General features: G+C 54.0%; 1 protein-coding gene across 3 annotated transcripts; it reads left to right on the top strand.

Moving 5' to 3' along the window:
- Positions 1-9,644: 9,644 nt before the first annotated feature.
- XIRP1 (xin actin binding repeat containing 1) lies at positions 9,645-18,799 on the top strand. Of its 3 annotated transcripts, none has more exons than XM_032649221.1 (3): positions 9,645-9,790; positions 12,642-15,999; positions 16,427-18,799. In XM_032649221.1, exons 2-3 carry the CDS (start codon positions 12,646-12,648, stop codon positions 16,433-16,435), a joined length of 3,363 nt encoding a protein of 1,120 aa, XP_032505112.1. In that variant the 5' UTR covers positions 9,645-9,790; positions 12,642-12,645; the 3' UTR covers positions 16,436-18,799. The 3 variants fall into 3 exon arrangements, with proteins under 3 accessions (XP_032505112.1, XP_032505111.1, XP_032505110.1); XM_032649220.1 differs by having other exon boundaries at positions 12,642-16,136; positions 16,179-18,799; XM_032649219.1 differs by having other exon boundaries at positions 12,642-18,555.
- The last annotated feature ends 3,653 nt before the right edge of the window (positions 18,800-22,452 follow it).

The following is a 22,452-nucleotide window of genomic DNA, read 5'->3' as shown; positions in this document are numbered from 1 at the left end:
CCTGCTTAAATCTACAAAAGAAGTTGAGATCAGGTTTTTTTCTGTGACTGCTGTTTGTTCAGATGTTTTTAGCTCAGCAACTAACAAAGGATTAATCTCCAAAATATACAAGCAGCTCATGCAGCTCAATATCAAAAAAACAAACAACCCAATCCAAAAATGGGCAGAAGACCTAACTAGACATTTCTCCAAATACAGATTCCCAACAAACACATGAAAGGATGCTCAACATCACTAATCATTAGAGAAATGCAAATCAAAACTACAATGAGGTATCACCTCACACCAGTCAGAATGGCCATCATCAAAAAATCTACCAACAATAAATGCTGGAGAGGGTGTGGAGAAAAGGTAACCGTCTTGCACTGTTGGTGGGAATATAAATTGATACAGCCACTATGGAGAACAGTATGGAGGTTCCTCAAAAAACTAAAAATAGAACTACCATGCGACCCAGCAACCCCACTACTGGGCATATACCCTGAGAAAACCATAATTCAAAAAGAGACGTGGGCTTCCCTGGTGGCGCAGTGGTTGAGAGTCCGCCTGCCGATGCAGGGGACACAGGTTCGTGAGAGGCCCGCGTACCGCAAAAAACAAAAAGAGAGACATGTACCACAATGTACATTGCAACACTATTTACAATCGCCAGGACATGGAAGCAACCTAAGTGTCCATCGACAGATGAATGGATAAAGATGTGGCTCATATATACACTGGAATATTACTCAGCCATAAAAAGAAACGAAACTGAGTTATTTGTAGTGGATGGAACTAGAGTCTGTCATACAGAGTGAAGTAAGTCAGAAAGAGAAAAACAAATACCGTATGCTAACACATATATATGGAAATTTTAAAAGAAAATGGTTATGAAGAACCTAGGGGCAGGACAGGAATAAAGACTCAGACCTACTAGAGAATGGACTTGAGGACACGGGGAGGGGGAAGGGTAAGCTGGGACGAAGTGAGAGAGTGGCATGGACATATACACACTACCAAATGTAAAACAGATAGCTAGTGGGAAGCAGCCGCATAGCACAGGGAGATCAGCTCCATGCTTTGTGACCACCTAGAGGGGTGGGATAGGGAGGGTGGGAGGGAGGGAGACATAAGAGGGAAGAGATATGGGGATATATGTATATGTATAGCTGATTCACTTTGTTATAATGCAGAAACTAACACACCATTGTAAAGCAATTATACCCCAATAAAAAATTATAGATAATATAAATAAATATTAAAATATATAAATAAAATAAATAAATAATTAAAATAAAAGATTATTTTAAAAGAATCCTCATGCCGCTGAGCTGAATTTTGAATCCGTACAGGTGCAAAACCATGCGGGATCTTAGTTCCCCAGCCAGGGATTGAACCCGTGCCCCCTGCAGTGGAAGTATGGAGTCCTAACCATTGGACCGCCAGGGAACTCCCAAGAGGGTTTCTTGAAGGAAAGGGCTGTTCTTCCTTCCGCCTCAAGTCTGATAGGGGGGCTTCAAGGGAGCATGGCCTGAATTCCCTGGAGCTGACTGGGGTGCAAGTGTGAAGCGGGCCACTAAGGTCTGCTGTGAGCCCCACCGGCAGGGCAGATAGAGACAGGTCACAGAGTCGACCTGAGGTTGTGTCACCCTGATCAGGGGATGGTGCACCCTCAGGTGATGTCTCCAATGCTGAGCAGCCCACGAGAGGAAGAGCCAGCATCTGGGCATCTGACTGCCCCCCAGAAGGCACCACCACACTTTTTCTGCACCTGTATCTCTCCTCCCTCTCCTCCCGTCACCCTAAATGAGGCTGGAGTGACATCGTGAACCGGTGAAGGGTAAAGAGGGCTGAGAATAGGGAGAGGGAATAGTGAGGAAGCCAGCCACACCTCCCTTCCCCACTGAGTTTCCAAGCTGAACCAGGGCAGCCTGCTGGGGCCCCACCAGCTCACCTCCCCTGCTGCCCAGTTTGCCCTTCAAGTGTTCTGACCCTTCCAGACTCTTAAGTTCAGAAGTAGGGCAGGAGAAGAGATAAAGGTGGAAGCTGGACTGTCTCTAATGACCCAACCTCAGAAGTCATAAAGTATCCTTTCTACTCACCTGGATTCTAGGGGATGGCACAGAGACTGCTTTCTCTCAAACTGGAGGAATGTCACATTTGCAGTATAAGGAATTCATATAGGATGGGAGATACTGGACTAGCCATCTTTGGAAAATACATCCAATCTGTCCCATGAATAAGCAAACACATCAGAGTGGTGGACCCAGTAAATGAACTCAAGTTTTGTTAGTACCTTTTGTTCAAAGAGGAAGGAATATATGTCACACATTCTAGAAAGTTTCTCCTGCAACTTGGAGAAGATAAAAGCTTTGTTGATAAAGAGGGTTGATTGACAGTTATGAGAATAATTCACTTATTTGTGTAATCTGCCTCTTTAACAAAAATGCAGGCTCTGTGAGGAGCTCTAGAAAGATAGGTAGTTAGATAGGTAGATAAATTCTCCAGTGCATAACTCAGAGCCCAGTACATAGTAGCTGTGCAAAAAATTCTTATAGAATAAATAAATGAAATGACGAAATGCAGTGCCTGGACTTCTGAGATGAAGTGTCACTTGATGAGGTGCTGCCACCTTCTGGTCACTGGGGACCTTGCCAGCCATTTCCAACATTCCATTTCCCCATCTGCCTTTGGAAGGATGCACCCATCTCTTGCCATCACCTTTCTCAGTTTACAGGGCGCTTTCCTGATGGCTGATTGGTTTGGGTTTTAACAACAACCCTGACTCCTATGTCGATTCCCATTTGACCAGTAAGAACCGTGAAGACCAGAGGAGTTATTTACCAGAATTCTGTCTCTCTGATCTCCACATGCTCACCCCGAGCCCCGCTCAACCCTCTGCAGCCTGGTGTGGCTTCCTCCACTGCACTGTGGCTGCTCTGGCCAAAGTCTTCAAGGGCACCCTCGTGGAGTCCAGCAACCCCTTCCCCTCCATATCTCACTCTGTACAGCACTGTACACTGTCAATCTCTTCCCTCCTCTAAGTATGTCCTTCCCTCAGCATCTTCCATTAACTAACTCCTCCCCGGATTTTCCCCTGCCTCCCTGGCTGCTGCTTCTCCTCTGCTACCTCTCTACAGTCCACCTTCCCCAGGGCTGTCCTGAGCCCACTTCTCCTCACAGACTCCTGGGAGACCACCTCCCTCAAAGCCTCGATTCCCGCCTGCACACAAGTGGCCCACCAGGTCTCTGTCACCAGCCCAGTCTTCTCTCCCACCTCCAGATCCGTTCATCCAGCCCCTGAAGACGGGCTCTGCCTGGAGACCCTGCACCTCACGCCCATCTTGTCCGAAGTCAAGCTGTGGTCTCCCCTCTCTGCCAACCTCCCTGCCCTTCCCCTCACGCCCATCACCCAGCCTAGGGAATGGCACCCCCACCCACTCACTTCCCCAAGACAGAAGGCTGGGGACCACCCCTGAGCGTTCCTTCCCCTCACAGCCGAGTCCACTGAATAGTTGTCAGTCTGCTCCCTCAAACCAAGCACCAGGCACTCAGGCATCTTTTAGCTCTTTTAGGTCTTGTCTAGTCTATGCCCTCGGCATCCCTCGGACCAGCCCCTCCTCCCCTCCTCTCTGCCACCATTAACATCTTCATCATTCAGAACCTGGGCCACTATGACAGGCCTTCATCACCAGCCTCCTATGACCCAAATTGCCCCTGGTTAAAACACTTCAGGATGGGGCCTAAACCCCTTGCCTGGCATCCATAGATTAGCCCTGCCTGCCACCCAAGACCAACCTCCACCCTCTGCCCATCCACCCTGCCCTCAAGTCACACCATGCACACCTCTGTGCCTCTGCCCATTCTCTTCCCTCTGCCTGGAATACCTTTCTTTCATCTGCCTATATCTAAAGCATCTCATACCCACTGTACAGACACGGAACCTGAGGCTCAGAGCACTAACATAACTTGTCCAAGGTTGTAGAGCTGGGAAGTGGTGGAGATGAGGAACCAAAGGAGGACGGTCTGAAACCTGCTCCTTTCACTCCAAAGCATCCAGGCTCTGCTGCAAGTCTCAGTTTCCCCAAGTGTAAAATGTGAGGAAGGAAAGACTCTGGGCTCTTCCTGCTCTGACTTCTTTCTTAACCAGGATTTCTTGATTTGGGGATGCTCTGAAGCTCTCTGGTGGTGACCTGGGGGTACTAAGCACCACTGCCTAGGATCCCCTAGCCAGCCACTCAGTAGAGAATGCTTGGGCCAAGCTCTGAGCTGGCTGGGCTATGTTACAAGTGGACAGACATGGTCTCCTGCCCTCCCTCCCTCAACTGCTCCAGTTTCCATTCTCTATTAGTTTTCTGTAGCTGTGTGGCAAAATACCACAAACTCAGTGGCTTAAACAATACCCATTTGTTAGCCTAGTTTTGTAGGTCAGAAGTCTGGCACAGCAGGGCTGGCTTCTCTGCTCAGGGAATCCTAAGGCTGAAACTAGTCCTCATCTGGAAATCAAACTTCTGTTCCAAGCTCATTCAGGTTGGTGACAGAATTCAAATTAAAAAGTTCTGCTGTATGAAAGACAATGTCAAAAGAATCAGAAGATGAGGCACAGACTGGGAGAATATATTTGCAAAAGGCATATCAGATAAAGGACTGTTATCCAAAATATACAAAGAACTCTTAAAACTCAGCAATAAGAAAACAAACAACCCAATTTTTAAAATGAGTCAAAGACCTTGACAGACATCTCATCAAAGAAGATACACAGATGGCAAATAAGCATATGAAAAGATGCTCCACATCATATATCATCAGGAAAATGCAAATTAAAACAATGAGATATCCCTGCATGCCTATAGAAATGGCCAAAGTCCAGAACATTGACAACACCAAATGTTGGCAAGGATGTGGAGCAACACAAACTCTCATTCATTACTGGTGGGAAGGCAAAACTGGTACAGCCACTTTGGAAGACAGTTTGGCTGTATCTTACAAAACTAAACATACTCTTACCATTCCATCCACCAAGCATACTCCTTGGTATTTACCCAAAGGAGTCAAAAACGGATGTCTACACAAAAACCTACACACAGATGTTTACTGCAAATTTATTCATAATTGTCAAAACTTGGAAGCAACCAAGACATCCTTCAGTAGGTAAATCAATAAACTGTGCTACATCCAGCCAATGGAATATTATTAAGCCCTGAAAAGTCATGAAAGAACCTTAAATGCATACTACTAAGTGAAAGAAGGTAATCCAAAAAGGCTATGTACTATATGATTCTAACTATATGACATTTTTTGAAAGACAAAACTATGGAAACAGCAAAAAGATCAGTGGTTGCCAGGGGTTAGAGGGGAGGGAGGGATGAATAGGCAGAGCACAGAGGACTTTTAGGGCAGTGAAACCACGCTGAATGATTCCATAATGATGGATACACGTCATTATACATTTGTCCAAGCCCACAGAATGTACAACACCAAAAATGAACTCTAATGTAAACTATGGACTTTGAGTGACAATGATGTGTCAATGTAGGTTCATCGATGGTAACAAATGTACCATCTGGTGGGGATGTTGATAATGAAGGAGGCTGTGCACTGTGTGGGGGCAGGGGGATCTATGAGAACTCTGTACTTTGCGCTCAATTTCGCTGCAAACCTAAAAACTGCTCCAAAAAAACCAAAGTCTATTTCAAAGGAAAAAAATATACACTGGATTTGGAAGGTTCAATTCAAAATAAAGAATGTAAAAATATCTCATTAATAATTTTGGAAATTTGAGTCAGATAAAATATAATATTAAAATTAACGTCACTTTTTTCTTTTTTCTTTTTCTTTTTACAATGTGGCTACTAGAAATTTTTAAATGCCTTATGTGGCTTGCATTGTTTTTCTACCGGGCAGCACTGGCCTAAATCTTCAAAGCAACTGCATGACATAGGCACATTATTATCTCACAGGTGGGAGAAGTTAATGTAGCAGACGCTGCTAGTGCCCCCGGATCCCTCACATCTCCCAGGGGTCACTTGCAGCTTCAGTGCGCAGTCCCTGTACAGGCTCACAGAGTCCTAACCTCAAACATGTGCATCTCTCTGCCTGAGGGGCGGACCGGAAGTCCAGGGTAGCTAGCGCTTCTGGGACCAGCCCTCAACCAGTGGGGTGAGGAAGGGTGGATAAATACCCCAGCTTCCTCACCCTGGGTGAGGCGTGTTCTACACCAGCTCCCAGAGGGTCCCCAGTGGTATCCAGTCTCAGCTGTCCCCAGAAGTAATCTGCTTTCCTTCCCCTCCTCGCTTCTTTACTCCCTCACCACCTTCCTCCCCTCCCAGTGAAATCACTTGCACCCAAATGCTCCTATCAGGCTCTGCTATTGGAAGATCCCAAACGAAGACACTAGAACACAGACAGCTGGAAGACTCTCAGAGGTCGTATAAATAGGAAGAGACAGGCTGGTGATTTGATACCAGCAGTCTGACACCAGATCTCACACTCAGAAACCACACCTCGCTGCCCCTCATGCCACAGCCATGACATTCCTATGCGAGGAGGGTAGAGACTGTGCCCTCAAATCTGTCCAGCTTTGAGCTGACCCCCAAGCAGAGCAGGAAGTGCCTTCTCCAGGTTCAGATGATTTTGTCAAGAGGCTGAGCCGACCTGTCTCCTGCAGCCCTGGAAAGGACCCAGGCTGGCCTGCCCAGAGCTGTGCCTTGACACCGTGTCTGCTTCCCAGCTGGAGGGAAGCCAGGACTGCCAGCCAGTGCTTCGAAGGGCATTCGTCTTTGGACCAAAAGGACACGCTGGGATCTGGGATCTGGGACCTGGGAAAGCTGGGGGTGGCGAGGATCCAGGGGAAGATATATGGAGCTTACTCATTAATTTAGCTTATATATGCTGGGCACTGTTGCAAATGTGTTGTGTGTGTGTGTGTGTGTGTGTATGTGTAATAAATGTGTATTCCTCACAGCAACCTTCTGAGGTATACACTATTATTATGCCCATTTTATAGGTGAGGAAACTGAGAACAGAGAGGGTAAGTAACTTGCCAAGGTCACACAGCTAGTAAGTATCACAGATAGGATTCAAATTTAGGCAGTCTGGCTCTTAACCATTCCTGCATTCTGACTCTCCTGAAACTTCTGGTGAGTCTACTGCCAGCTGCTCACTCTGAGCTCTGCCTGAGTACCAGTTCTCCTGGGAGATAGGCATGAACTTCTGACTAATCCCCAACTTTAGCAGAGCCCCACTCACTTAGAGGAATGGACTGACAGAGGAATGTGCCCTCAAGACTGGAAAGCAGTAAGCTCCAGAAGGGGGGCTGTAATCACTGGAAAACGACACCCTTCCCTCCTACCCCCTCCCCCAGGGTCCCTCTGCCTTTTGACAGAGATCAATTAATAAGCACAGCCATTCAACCTCAGTGTAATTATTTATTCCCAGCCTCGTTCCCCAAATGATATGAGGGGGCTTAAAAAGATAAATTCACAGCATCTCCACCAAAGATTTTCTGATAAATAATGCCTGGTTCATTGCCTTAACGGCCTTGTCACTGACACCCTGATGATGTGATACTGTTAGATCATTACACATAGGGTGATCAGCTCATCCTGGTTTTCTTTGAACTTTCCCAGTTTTAAAACTGAAAGTTCCTTGTTCTGGGAAACCCCTCAGACGGGCAACAAGGACAGTTGTTTACCCTCATTACACAGGATACAGCCCACAAAGTCTACTTGCTAGAAGACTAAAAATTTAGCTCTGAGCTTCCTCAGAGCCAAGGCAAAGAGGGAAACACTGGGACTTCCCTGGTGGCGCAGTGGTTAAGAATCCACCTGCCAATGCAGGGGACACGGGTTCGAGCCCTGGTCCAGGAAGATCCCACATGCTGTGGAGCAACCAAGCCCGTGTGCCACAACTACTGAGCCTGCACTCTAGAGCCCGCGAGCCACAACTACTGAGCCCATGTGCTACAACTATTGAAGCCTGTGTGCCTAGAGCCCGTGCTCCGCAACGAGAGAAGCCACTGCAATGAGAAGTCCGTGCACCACAACAGAGAGTAGCCCCCGCTTGACACACTAGAGAAAGCCTGCGAGCAGCAACAAAGACCCAATGCAGCCAAAACTAAAAATAAATTTTAAAAAAACAGAAAACAAAAAAAAAAATCAGGTGGTCATAAAAAGCCTTTCTTAATATTGAGACCTAAGAAATTTCCACCATGAGTTATCACACTTGTGGTGAGTACAAAAGTGGGTTCCCTCTAGGTGCTTTTCTTACGCCTTATGTAGTAACAGCAGGCCCTCCCATAGCACATGCCATGTGCTAAGCGCTCTCACAAAACCTTCTCATACGTGAATTCATTCAAGTCTCAAAACCACTCTAGAAGGCAGGCACTGAGGCTCCTCTTTCCTTGGTCTGAGAGGACGCACGTCTCCCTGCTCTTTCCAGGGAGAGCCAGGAGTCCACGGAGTAAGAGGAGGGGCAGGGAAAGCAGCAAGAGGGAAGAGGCCAGGGATGGGGGCTTCCAGATGCCCCTCTCCCCTCCCCCAGGCCAACACTGCCTGCCTGACATTGACTCAATGGAAAGAGTGAGCAGTGCCTGGTGTCACTCCCTGGCACCAGAGGGCATGCCGGATGTCAGAAGATCCTGTTCTGCCAGGTAACAGAACGCACCTGCAGGGCCTGCAACACGGAGCCCGGGCAAAATGCCTCCTTCACGTGTGCTCTGCGTGGTCCCCTGACGCCCCTTACCATACCGCCCTTCCACGCCAAAATGCCAAGATCTCTTGAGCCTACTAAGCCCCTTGGACTCTGGGCAGAAAAGGAGGGGGCGGGCGTGACCCACCCCCCAATCCTTCTGTGACTGGGAAGCTAATGACTCCAGGGTCAGAAATAACCCCAGAGTCAGCTCCCCGTGTGCCGCCCCTCCCCTCCCCTCCCCTCCCTTCCCAGAAAGCCTGGGCCCTGAGTCAGAGGCAAGAGCCTGAAAATAAACAAGGACCCAGTTAATCTGCTGTGAACACCACAGAACCACGCTGTCGAATTCCCTGATAAATCAGGGACCCAGTGAAGAACTGAGGCCTGGAAACACAGATGTCTTTCCCCCAGATCCAGCTGCGTGTGCTCAGGGCCAAATATACCTGTGCTGTGGAGGGATAGAAGAGAGAGGGGAAATCTAGTGCAGAGGAAGTCGGGGAGAAGGAGTGCTGGGCCTTACTCTCAGGGGTTTCCAGGCCAGGAACTGAGGAGGAGAGCCCCAGGCCTGCCCTCAGGGGGCCTCCAGTCTCGTGGCAAGGTGGACGCACAGCACATGTCAGGAATAGTCAGAGGCTGGTCTGGAGTACGGAGGTGGGAGCTGGGCCACTCAGGTGTCAGATGCCCCTCCTTATTCATGCCTTCAAAACAGTGTGGGATACCTGTACCACACACCATGGCTGAGTCACTGACCCCAATCCTCAGATCAGACCGGGATGAATGAAGCTCTCCCCTCCCCACTCCTCTTCCCCTCCCCAACAGAAAGGACATGTAACTGATTCCCAGGACAGACCAGTTAACTTCCACAAGCCCTAAAAATAACGGAACCACTTCATACTCTGAACTGAGCCTCCCCCCACCCGCCCCCACCTTGGCCCACCCCCTAACCAGCCAGATAAAGGCAGCTGCTGGGGCTGGCAGGGGACAGAGACCTGGAGCCAGGGCAGCGAGAAGGCATCTGACAGAGCCGGCAGAGCAAGACCAGCCCCAAACGAGAGGAACAACAGCCCCTTAGGCCGCACCTGCCACAGACCCCAAACCCCCATCAGCCAAGCAGGACCCTCGGGTGAGTAACCCACCCCTTTGTCTCTCCACGGCAGGGCTGGATCTCCAGGCTGGGACACCCCCTGGATCCTCTCAGGGTAGCATGTATGAGGGGCAGCTCTGGGTGGGGGAAGGAGGGTGAGGGGCGTGCATCTGGAGGCAGGTGAGTGGAGGGGTCTGATAGAAAGATTCCAAGAAGAAGTTAAGAGAGAGTTATCGTGAGCTCCACGGGGGGGTCCCAGAGTGGCTGCCACAGGCCTGAGGCCTGCAGAGGGGCAGGTTCCAGCCAGCCTGGCATAATCCAGAAAGGCTTGCAGGAGGAAATGGCCTGGGGTTGCAATTTTTAAAATACAGGTATGGAGCTCCTCAGGCTTCAGGGCTTCTTCCCAGGAAAGCCTCAGCTAGGCCCAGTGTCTGGAAGAAAGGACAGAGGAGGCGGGGGAGAACATGGAGGCTGGAGGGGGGTAAGTGGGCCCGACTCTGCACTGGTAGGACAAGCCCGGTGCCCAGCTGCTGCGGGTGAAAGTCTTGGCATATCTGGACCGGGAATGTCTCCCCAGGGCTGGCCTGAGCCCAGCTCCCCACAAATCATGGCCTAGGGCCTGGGGTGGGATGCAGGCCATCGACTTGCCCAGTTGGAAAGCCCTTGGGGAAGATCTGGGGCAGGGTGGGTGGCGGCGCAAGGTAGGGCAACCAGATCTGAGTCTGTCCAGATGTAGAGATGTGTGGAGGTGCTGGGCCAAGAAAGAGCAGACCTGGAAGCAAAAGTAGGGGTCTCCCTGAGAGGCCGGCCCAGCCCTGGGAAGCCGAGCTCAGGGACACCCACTGAGGCTCAGGCCCTGCCCTAAGTCTTGTCCCAGTTCTGAAGTCTGCCCTCACCCCGCCCCTGTCCCTGCCCTCAAGAACCACGGTGGGAAGGCCTTGCTACCACCTGGCAGAGCCTCCTGGGTCACCTCCTTCCCCTCTTGGGGCCTGTTTCCCTGTCTGAACAGTGAGGGGGTTGGGCTCAGTGACCTCTGCGGGTCCTCAGGTCTGCCATCTCTGGACTTTGCGATGCTGACAACTTGTGACCATAGTAGGAATTCTGGAGATTCCTGGGGGTGGGGATAGGGTGGAGCTGGTGGCCTGTACATACCATCTGCTCAGGCCACCCGGGTGACAGGACAGTGAGGAGGTGGGGACAGTTGAGGTCTGCCTGTGGCAGAGGGTCCTCATGAGAATTCAGAGACTAAAGGAAGCACCCGGAGCAGGTAATGAGACTCGGGCTGCCGGCTTTAGACGTCACACTCCTTGGGGCTCGGATGCCTTTGGTGGACAAGTCGGGGTGGGGTGGGGCACACAAGGCTCAGTTTCCCCCCTTCCGAGGCAGCCGTGAGAAGAAAGTCCTTCCCCCAGCCCCAGGTCGCTTCGGCCAGGAGAGGGTTCTAGCACTGGTCATGCTGTAGGCCAGCGGCCTGACACCAGCTCAGGAGGCAGGATCAGGGAGCCCAGGGCAGAGAAGGAGATGAGGTGGGCCCAGGCTCCCAGGGTCCCACTGGCTGAGCCTGACCTCTCCCCAGCGCAGGGCTGCTGTGCTGAGGCCAGGACCTCGGCTATATTTAGCACCGAGTGCGGAGCAGAGCAGTGGGTCAGGGGCAGTAAGAGGGGGAACGTGCTTCTCATACTTTCCCTACTGGCCTCTGGGGACTGTTAGTACACCTGTCACAAGACAGATAAGACACCGAGGACAGAGACCAGAGAAGGGCTTGAGCGGTGGGAGGCCTTGGGGGGCAGGGATGGGAGGGGTCTTTGTGGAAGCTGATGGGCATGAAGAGGGAGAAAGAAGAGGAGCACAGGAGATTCGGGTTGCACACAACTGGGGATGAGGATCCACGAGTGAGGGGCGGGGCTATCTCTGCAAGAAGGCCCTTGGTCGCACTGCCTCCCCTCCCTGTGGGTGTCACCCTCACACTCTCCTGGGGTGCCTTCCGGGGAACAGAGGGACACCACGGCCACTAAGAAAGCTTCACACGCCCTACCTATAGGGTCTAGGAACTCCAAGCCAGCACTGCCTGCCCCTCATTCGCCAAGATCTGACTCTAGGCCTCTTCTTTAAGTAACAGTGGTTGGGCCAGAAGATCCTTGAGGTCGCTCTAGCTCAGATCTTCTGAGTTTTGGCACAGAAAACCCCTAACTAGGATTCAGAATCAGGCTCTGCCTAACCATGAGATACCTGGTGAACCCTCACTCAACCTCGCTACTTCCGCTGTAGCTCGGGCTGCTGGCCCCCGCTTTGCCTCCCTGGCCTGGGAAGGGTGAGTGGAGCTGGGCAGGCCACCCCCCTTGCCCCCCTCCCCCATGAAAGTGACAAGTGCGCCCTCTGGTGTTACGAAAGGAAACATAACTGATGACTATTTCTCTCCATGGAAAATAGTTACCAGTTTAGGGAACTGCCTCCCCCTGACTGGGACCCCTTAAATCAGAATTCCCACAGGCCACTCACCTGAGAGTCTTCCAGGGAAAAACTGATTTTGGCAAAGGCAGGCAAGGACGGGCACGTCCAATTTTCCCAGTGGAGGTTTGGGCATCCCTTGGCTGAAGGACAGCTTCAAAGCCCACAGTGCCCTGTTTGCTCCCTAGCAACCCAGGTGATTCTGGGGAAGCACCCTGATGGATGGCTCCATGTGCATTAAACTCAAGACTTGTCATATATCAACCATGCAGGTGGCAGGGTGAGACCCAGGCGAGGTCTGGAAAGGGAGGAGGTCTCTAAGCACATGCCACAGCAGGGCTACTCTGCCCCTGGGCCCTGCTCCCTGCCATTTCTCCCAGCAACCAGCCCCATCCCACCTAAAGCCCCCCACCCCATCCTCATCTCTGTCCCCTCTCCTCAGAAGGATGGCCGACGCTCAGACACAGGTGGCCCCCACCCCAAGCATCCCAGTGGCAGCTACAGAGGACCTGCCCCTCCCTCCACCACCTGCTCTGGAGGATCTGCCACTGCCGCCACCCAAGGAGTCCTTCTCCAAGTTCCACCAGCAGCGGCAAGCCAGCGAGCTCCGCCGCCTCTACAAGCACATCCACCCCGAGCTCCGCAAGAATCTGGCTGAGGCTGTGGCTGAAGACTTGGCTGAGATCCTGGGTTCCGAAGAGCCCACTGAGGGTGATGTCCAGTGCATGCGCTGGATCTTTGAGAACTGGCGGCTGGACGCCATTGGGGACCATGAGAGGCCACCTGCCAAGGAGCCCGTGCCCGGCGGCAATGTCCAGGCCACCTCCCGCAAGTTTGAGGAAGGCTCCTTTGCCAACAGCACAGACCAGGAGCCAGCCGGACCTCGGCCATCTGGAGGGGACGTCCATGCAGCCCGCTGGCTGTTTGAGACAAAGCCACTGGATGAGCTGACGGGCCATGCTGAGGCACCGGCAGCTACAGTGAGGGAGCCTGCAGCCAGTGGAGATGTCCAGGGTACCAGGATGCTCTTTGAGACGCGGCCACTGGACCGCCTGGGCTCCCGCCCCTCCATCCAGGAGCAGAGCCCCTTGGAGCTGCGCTCAGAGATCCAGGAGCTGAAGGGCGATGTAAAGAAGACGGTGAAGCTGTTCCAAACAGAGCCGCTGTGTGCCATCCAGGACGCAGAGGGAGCCATCCACGAGGTCAAGGCCGCCTGCCGGGAGGAGATCCAAAGCAACGCGGTGAGGTCTGCCCGTTGGCTCTTCGAAACACAGCCTCTGGATGCCATCAACCGGGACCCCAGCCAGGTGCGGGTGATCCGGGGGATCTCTCTGGAGGAGGCGGCCAGGCCCGACGTCAGTGCAACTCGCTGGATCTTTGAGACACAGCCCCTGGATGCCATCCGGGAGATCTTGGTGGACGAGAAGGACTTCCAGCCATCCCCAGATCTTATCCCTCCTGGTCCAGACGTTCAGCAGCAGCGGCATTTGTTTGAGACCCGAGCACTAGACACTCTAAAGGGGGAAGAGGAGGCTGGACCAGAGGCGCCACCCAAAGAGGAAGTGGTCCCCGGTGATGTCCGCTCCACCCTGTGGCTATTTGAGATGCAGCCCCTGGATACACTTAGAGACAAGGTCCAAGTGGGTCACCTGCAGCGGGTGGGACCCCAGGAGGGTGAGCGGTTCATGTACGAGCGTCTATCCAGTGATGGTTCCTCAGCACTGTGCCTCTCTCAGAGTGCCCCCCAGAGGGATGGGGTGAAGGGAGACGTGAAGACCTTTAAGAACCTTTTTGAGACCCTACCCCTGGACAGCATCAGGCAGGGTGAAGCTTCGGCCCATGGGAGCATAAGCAGAGCAGAAGGAACTGATTCTGCTGGGCAGTCCCAGGATATAGGGTCCCCGGTGTATGCCATGCAGGATGGCAAAGGCCACCTCCATGCCCTGACCTCTGTCAGCAGAGAGCATGTAGTCGGAGGTGATGTACAGGGTTACAGGTGGATGTTTGAGACACAGCCCCTAGACCAACTAGGCCAAAACCCCAGTACCGTCGACGTGGTGCGGGGCATCACCCGGCAGGAAGTGGTGGCTGGAGACGTGGGCACTGCCCGGTGGCTCTTTGAGACCCAGCCCCTGGAGGTAATCCACCAACGGGAGCAGCAGGAACGACAGGAAGAAGAAGGAAAGCCTCAGGGAGGCCCTCAGCTTGAAGCATCCCCCAAGGGCGATGTGCAGACCATCCGCTGGTTGTTCGAGACATGTCCAATGAGTGAGTTGGGTGAGAAGCAGGGGTCAGAGGTCACAGATCCCACACCCAAGGCCAAAGCACGGTCCTGCACCTGGATGTTCACGCCCCAACCCCCAGACAGACCAGAAAGCTCCAGGGAGCAGCACCTTGAGGTCAGCCAGGTCCAGGCTGGGGAAAGACAAACAGACAGATACGTCTTTGAGACTGAGCCTCTGCAGGCCTCAGGCCATCCCTGCAGAAGGGGGCCTGTGCGATACTGCAGCAGAGTGGACATCCCCTCAGGGCAGGTGTCTCGTCAGAAGGAGGTTTTCCAGGCCCTGGAGGCAGGCAAGAGGGAAAACCAGGGATCCAGGGTAATCCCTGAGCCCATCCCAGCAGGCTCTGTGCACAAGTTCACCTGGCTCTTTGAGAATTGCCCCATGGGCTCCCTGGCAGCTGACAGCATCCACGGGGGCAATCTCCAGGAAGAGCAGCCCATGGGCCCCTCAGGCAGCAGGGTGTGGGAGAGGCAACAGACTGCAACTGAGGGGACCCTGCGGACTCTGCATGCCACACCTGGCATCCTGCACCACGGAGGCATCATCATGGAGGCCCGAGGGCCAGGGGAGCTCTGCCTTGCCAAGTACGTGCTCCCAGGCCCAGGGCAGGGCAGCCCCCACGTTCGGAAGGAGGAGCTGGTGTCTGGCGAGCTTCCCAGGATCGTCCGCCAAGTGCTGCGCCGGCCAGACGTGGACCAGCAGGGGCTGCTGGTGCAGGAGGACCCAGTGGGCCAGTTTCGCCTCAAGCCACTGAAGCTGCCAGCACCAGGCAGCAGCTGGAAGGTCGAAGACATGGACCCTGAGTTCCAGCAGTTGCTGGCTTGTGGCCTCGGGACCTCGGTGGCGAGGACTGGGCTAGTGATGCAGGAGACAGAGCAGGGCCTAGTGGCACTGACCGCCTACTCTCTGCAGCCCCGGCTAACCAGCAGGGCCCCCGAGAGGAGCAGTGTGCAGCTGCTGGCCAGCTGCATAGACAAAGGAGACCTGAGTGGCCTGCACAGTCTGCGGTGGGAGCCACCGGCTGACTCAAGTCCAGTGCCAGCCAGCGAGGGGGCCCAGAGGCTGCCCCTGACTGAGAGCATCATCCATGTTCCCCCACTGGAGCCCAGCATGGGGATGGGGCATCTGAGAGGGCCGGGGGCCACCCCCTGCCCCCCACAGGCCATTGGAAAGGCAGTCCCTCTGGCTAGGGAAGAAAAGCAGGAAAGCAGGTGCACTGGGCAGAAAGGGATGGAAGCTTTGGGAAAGTCAGATGGAGCCACGACTATGCCCCTGGGGCCCAGGTCCCCAAACCTCCAGGCTGCCATGCAGAGTCTGCGAATGGCAACAGCCGAAGCCCAAAGCCTGCACCAGCAAGTTCTGAGCAAGCACAAGCAGGGCCCCACCCCTGGAGCCGCCTCTATGCCCTCCCAGGATAGTCTTCTGCAAGTACCGGCCACAGCCACTGGGACTGCCCAGAGCAACACCAGGCCTCTGGCTGGAGGTGACCCCAGGATCCCAGCAGCCCCCAGAAAGGTCAGTGGGGAACAGAAAGCACTGCCTGGAGGGCTGCCTAGGGGGTGGGTGACTATTCAGGATGGCATTTACACTGCTCACCCCATCAGGACCTTTGACCTACCGGGGGGTGTCTGGCTTTCTGAGAGAGGAGCCTTGCCAAGGGGCAGGGAGACTGCGCTCCCGTCTCAGGCTCCCAGCCCACTCCTGGAAGGCCCAGGTCAGAGTCTCGGGCCTGGGCAAGAGGAGCCTGGGAGCCACACACAGAAGGCCTGGGGACCTCCAGAGAAGGTGATGGCAGGACTCGGCCCAGGGGTCCTCCAAGCTGCAGAGACCACCCTGAAGGCTGTCCCTTTAGCCCCCCACACTCTGGCCTCTGGGCCTCAGGCTGCAGGTGCCAGCCTGCACTCCCATAATGCCTCTGTTCCGCCTCCTCCTCCTCTCCCAGCTGCTGTGACGGGACCTGACTTCCCAGCCCAAGCCGGCCATGATGAGAATTCCATCCAGCAGGCCTCTGAGCCCACGCAGGACCCCCTTCTCCAGTCCCACAGCAGCCCTGCTGGCCAGAGAAGCCTTGGGGATTCACAGACAAAAACTCCAAAACTGGAGCCCACCACGCACCCAAGGAAGAAGCCCCAGCTGCCCCCCAAACCTGCACACCTAAGCCAGATCCCCCCGCCTCACTGGCTGCCCAAGCCCTCAGCCCTGTCTCCCAGCTCCTCTAAGGAGGTGGGGCAAGGAAAATACAGACAAGGTGAGACTGGTACAGCTGACCATGACCTTCGGCCAACCAAGGTCCCCACCACTGCAGGCCAGGGCCGAGTATCGCCGGCTGGATGCTCCACTGGACAGAGCCAGCACAGCCCCCAGCATGACTCCAGCACTGTGGCCCCCAGGCCCACCAAAAGTCAGGCTGCGGGCAGCAACGACCAGAGCCCTGAGCCCCTCAAGCTCTCAGCTCTCAGCAGTGACCCCACCTCACCACAGCAGGGCCCCAGCCCCTCAGGAAAGAAGTGCACAGACGGTTCCCAGCAAGGGGTCCCTGAGAGCTCCAAGATTCTGCAGGGAAGCCAGCAAGAGCTCCAGGGCCTCCTGAGCCAGGTGCAAGCACTGGAGAAGGAGGCCAAAAGCACTGTGGACGTGCGGGCATTGAGGAGGCTCTTTGAGGCTGTGCCCCAGCTGAGAGGGGCTCCTCCAGCTCCTGCTGCCCCCAACAAGCCCGAGGCCTCAGTGGAGCAGGCCTTTGGGGAGCTGACAAGGGTCAGCACGGAGGTGGCCCGGCTGAAGGAACAGACCCTGGCCAGGCTGCTGGACATCGAGGAGGCCGTGCACAAGGCCCTCAGCTCCATGTCTAGCCTCCAGCCTGGGACTAACACCAGAGGCCATTCCCAGGGACCTCTAAAGGACCACAGTGCCCACAAGGTCAGTGTCACAGACAGCAGTAGAGTCAGGCCCAACTGCCCAGGCCAGGAGGTCAGGAGTCAAACTGAGGTTACATGCCACACTGAGGTCCAGGTTCAGGCCAAGGTCAGAAATCACACTGAGGCCAGAAGTCAAGCAGCCCCAACCACCCCTTCTACTCGGAGGCTGGAGACCATGAGAGAAGAGTCAAGCCTCCCTCGAGTGTTACCTCCCAGCAGAGATTCACCCTCCTCCCCAACCTTTATCTCCATCGAGTCGGCCACTAGGAAGCTTCTGGAGGCTCCCAGCCCCAGGTGCAGCCCCAAGGTCTCAGTGAGAAGCACACACCTCCCCCAGGATGTGGGCCATGCTCAGCCCCACCAGAAAGATGTCTGGGACAAGGCCAGGAAGAAAGAAGCCACCCAGTGCTCCGGACAGCCCCAGCATGCCCCTGCCTCAGCCAGCCCCCTGCCCACCAGGCAGCAGAAAAGTGTTCTGGAGCTGCAGACTGGGCCCGGTGGCTCCCAGCACTATGGAGCCACAAGAACAGTGACCGAGCAATATGAGAGGGTGGACCAGTGCAGGCCCTCAGTGCTCACCTCCCCCACCACGGTCACCGAGCCCACAGAGCTGCCCAGGGGCCCAGGCCCCCACCTCGGGCTCCACGCCTCCCCCTTGATGAGGCAGTTCCTGCACAGTCCAGCCGGGCTCAGCACAGGCCTGGCAGAAGCTGGGAAGATGTGTGTGCCCTGCAGCCACTCCCAGCCAGCTGCCCAGTGAGCCCCTCCACCTCCCACCACAGCCTCCCACCCATCCCCAGGGCCCTGGGACGGAGGTGGGTGCCTACCTCCTGCACAGATGAGGCAAGGACCAAAAAGAAAGGGCATCTTCTGAGACTTGTGGAAAGTTTCCTTTTCATCAGTTCTTGCCAAAGGGGGGAAAGAAAAGTGGAAAGAAGCCTCTCTGAGTAGCCCAAGCCCAGGAGCTGGATGGGGGCTCACAGCTGCTCGCGGAGGATGTAATCTATACAGGCACACACGCTCCTCTCACAGGCCTGGCCCGCGTGCCAACACGAGTGAGTATGCACGCCACTGCCTGAGACGGAGCCCCGTGAGTGACCTTCAGCCTTCATTTCTTTTAATACAAGTCAAATGTTCTTAGTCTTCTGCTCCTTAATTTCTGGAGAGGACAGGGCCAGCTGCACTGGTCTCTGTTTCAGATTGGCTAGGGCCCCAGAAGGGCCCCTTCATTACCATCTCTCTCATTCAGCGAGTCATCCTGGCAGTACAAAGGTCATACAGAAAAGGTCGGCGATCACCAATGTCCCTAGAAGCCAAAGGTTCTCTCCACCCCCAATGCCCCTGACTCTGTACCCCAAATGGGAAGGACACAGTCTGAATAAACCCAAGTTTTATTCCCTCCTCTCTGTGTCTAACTGTGCATCTGTCCCAGAGTCTGGATTCTCACTGTAGGGGAAAAACAGCCACACCTCCAGGTGCCCTGTGTTCCTGGCAACAGCAGTGTTAGAAAGCTCTGAAAAGCCACCCCTTCTTCTACCATCTTGGTTGGGAACCAGAAAGGCCTGCCCATCCCCCATTCTCCTTGCTCCCCATGCCCCAACACATACATACACTGCTGCCCTCTACCTTGGACACCACCCTGGAGTGGAATCTGAACAGAATCCTGCCCCAGAGTGGAAGAATGGCCCAGTCAGGCCGGGAAGGAGGGAGGGCCACAGCCAGGAGAACTCCAGTGGCCAAGACTGCTAGGCCACCTTCCTCCTGGTCAGGCCAGGTGCAATGTTTAGAGCAGAGGTTCCTGGGAAGGGGAGGGCACAGATCCTGGCCTGGAAAGTCAGAATGATCTGGTGAAGGGCCCTTTTCCACACTTTGAAAAAGCACTGAGCGCCTGCTGCATGCCAGGCCTGTTCTAGGCAGCTGGGACACAGAGGTGAGGTCTAATGGGGTCATACACTCAGGGAACTGACTTTCTAGAATGAGGAGGCAGAGAGACTATGAATAAACAGGAAAAATCAGTTCAGGAATAAGGGTTATGCGCCTGACTAAGCCATTCTCCCACTCTGGGGTAGGAATCTTAAAACATGATGATGTGACAGTGGTAGGTGATTGCCTTAGAGAGTGTGGCCAAGGCACACCTCTCCAAGGAGAAAAAATTTTTCAACTGAGATCTGAATAACAAAAAGCCAGTTATGGGACAATCAGAGGGAAGTGCCAGCTAGGCAGGGGGACGAGCACATGCAAACACCCAGAGGTGGGAGTGAGTGTAGTTCCTGGATTGCCTAAACACCCTTCCGTATAGGTGGACAACTACGATTGTCCACCCCTGCCTCCCCTGACGCACACACACATCCTGCCCCCGATAAGGTTAGGTGGAAACTTGTCCATACTTTGCTTTTGTTGAACAGGTAGGCTCCCATCATACCACCAGCCCAGGGATCAGCCCTCCACACCCCTCCCAGCCCCATCATTGCCTGCTCCACTGACAGGGGTTCCCCTGGGGCAGCAGAGCTCTGAGCTGGAAGCAGCCTGTCCCCTGGAAGACTGGTGTGTATAAGCAATTAAGATAGCAAATCGGCCTACCTGGGCCGGCTACACATCTCATTATTACCCCCTCGCCACGGGTCACCCTCCCCCGTCCTCTGTGGGGCCAGTAACTTATGGCATGACTATTCTCAGTGTTCCCATTTGTAAAGTGGGCCCGATTATAAGTGCCTACTATTGTGCAGATTAAGTGAATTAATATATGTAAAGTGCTTGGAACTATGCCCAGCGTCTGGAAACTCAAGGCTGTTCACTTCTCCTACTGTAATTATTAGTTTTAATCTATCTCTTGTTCTCACCTCCAGGTGGACTCCCTGTCTCGTTCATCTCAGTATCCTTACTGCTTATCACAAGTGCCTAGAAGGCACTGCACAAATGTCAAATAAATGAACCCCTGGGTGAATGAAATGATTGAGTGAATTCACTGATTCATCCAACTAACATTTATTGAGCACCTACTTCATGCCAGGTTCCATCCAGGGTGCTGAGAATAGAGATGAACATGGCAGAATTTACCCCTGACCTCATGGAACTTAGAGAGGGAAGACAATATATTATAAGCAGAGAAGGTAATTTTAGAAGGGAGCGATACTGTGAAGGAAATAAAAACAAGGTCAGCCCACGAGAGGAGAATTGGCAGTTACTTTAGCTTGCGCGGTTGGGGAAGGCATCTCTGAACGACAGAGGAAGCCAGTCCTAATACCTGGAGGTGGCGGCCTAGGGGGAAGAGTGGGGAGAGGTTGGGGGATGGGTAGCGAGCGCACCAGAGGCGGCACGCAAGGAGAACAGCGGCCGCTCGGTAAGGCCTCGCCCAGTGCCCTCACAAGCTATCACACCTGCCATCACACCTGCTGCCGAACCCCAGGCACCGCCTCTCCTCCTGCCGGGGGAGTGGGCGTCATTTCCACGCGGGCCGACTGGGGGCGGAGCATGCGGCGCCCACACCCCGCCCCTAGCCTGGAGGGGGCGTGTTCCCACCCGCCGTCGCCAAGGTGACAATGACATCACCTCGGCCGCTGGGTTCGGAACTTTTCGGGCGGCGGTATCCGTTGCTGGGAAACACCCGGCAGGCGGGCAGCCAGGGGCAGGCTCCGCGCGGCAGACGCAGGACACCAGTACACGCCGTCCTGGCAGGCCCCTGCTCGGAGCCTCCCTCCCGGATTCCAGAAGGATGCCAGTTCCGGTCCTCACCCCTGCCGCGGCCCCATCCAGGACCGTCCTGCCGGCCGGGCGCCTCCTCCCTTCTCATTACTCTGTCACTGCCTCTGTTCCGAGCGTATCCAACAGTCCCCATCTTCACCGCCATCACCCTGTCCCAGGCCACCATCCATCCCCCATTTCCTGGACCACTGCCATAGCCTCCCAAGTGGTCTTCCCTTTGCCCTGTCTTTACAGTCTGTCATCCACCTGGCACCCAAAGCTCTTATCAAGAGTTTACCAGACCAAGTCACTCCTTTATAATACCCTCCGCAGGTTTTCAGCTCACTCAGCCTGAAATCTAACTCTTCTCAGGGGCCTGTAAGACCAGAATGCCTTGCCTCTCAACCTTCCTCTCCAGCTTCATTGCCCCTCTCTCCTCCTCACCCACATCCCCCTAGTTACACTGGCCTTCCTGATCTTCACAGAACACACCAAGCTGATTCCCGCCTCAGGGCCTTTGCACCTGCTGTACCCTACGCTAGGAAGTCTCTTCTGCAAGATCTTTAGTGGCTGGGCTCTTTCTCACTCACATTCCAGTTCAAATGTCTCTCCAGAAAGAACTTTCCTGATCCATACCTCCTCTGCCTCCCCAACCTAACCCGACACCCACCCACTGCCCATCTATAGCGGCCTTCCTCCAAGTTATCATGCTGTGCTATTTTTGTTTGTTTTCCTGAGAACCTATCACAGTAGAAAAGTATCTTGCTCACATATTTGCTTGTTTATTGTCAGCGTTCTGCATACTATTCCTGCATGGCAAACCACCCCAAATTTAGTGGTTTAAAAAACCATTTTATGGTGCTCATGAATTCTGTGGGTCAGGAATTTGGACAGAACACAGTGGGCATGATGTGTGAGGCCTCAGCTGGAAAGTCTCAAAGGGTGGGGGTAATATGACAGCTAGGGTCTGCAAACATCTGAAAACTCACTCACTCACTCACTCAAATGTCTGGCAGTTGATGCTGGCTACTGGCTGGGACCTCAGCTGGAACGTCAGCCAGAACACATATGTGTGGCCTCCCCGTGTTGCCTGGGCCTCCTCACATTATGGGAGTCTCAGGGTAGCTGGACTCCTGTGTTGCATCTCGTTTCCAAAGGCGTGTGTCCCAACTAACAAGGCAGAAGCTGCATTGCCTTTTATGATCTAGCCTCAGAAGTCACACACAATCACTTCTGCATTATGTTGGTTACAAGTAAGTCACAAGTCTGTGTATATTGAATGGAAGGGGTATTAGACACTACCTGTTGATGAGGAAGAGGCAACGTTCTAGAAGAATATGTGGCCAACTTTGGAAAGTGCCATCTCCACAGG

Source organism: Phocoena sinus, chromosome 11 (assembly GCF_008692025.1).
Source record: "Phocoena sinus isolate mPhoSin1 chromosome 11, mPhoSin1.pri, whole genome shotgun sequence".
Taxonomy (NCBI): Eukaryota; Metazoa; Chordata; class Mammalia; order Artiodactyla; family Phocoenidae; genus Phocoena; species Phocoena sinus.
This window is presented reverse-complemented; position numbering and strand designations above follow the sequence as displayed.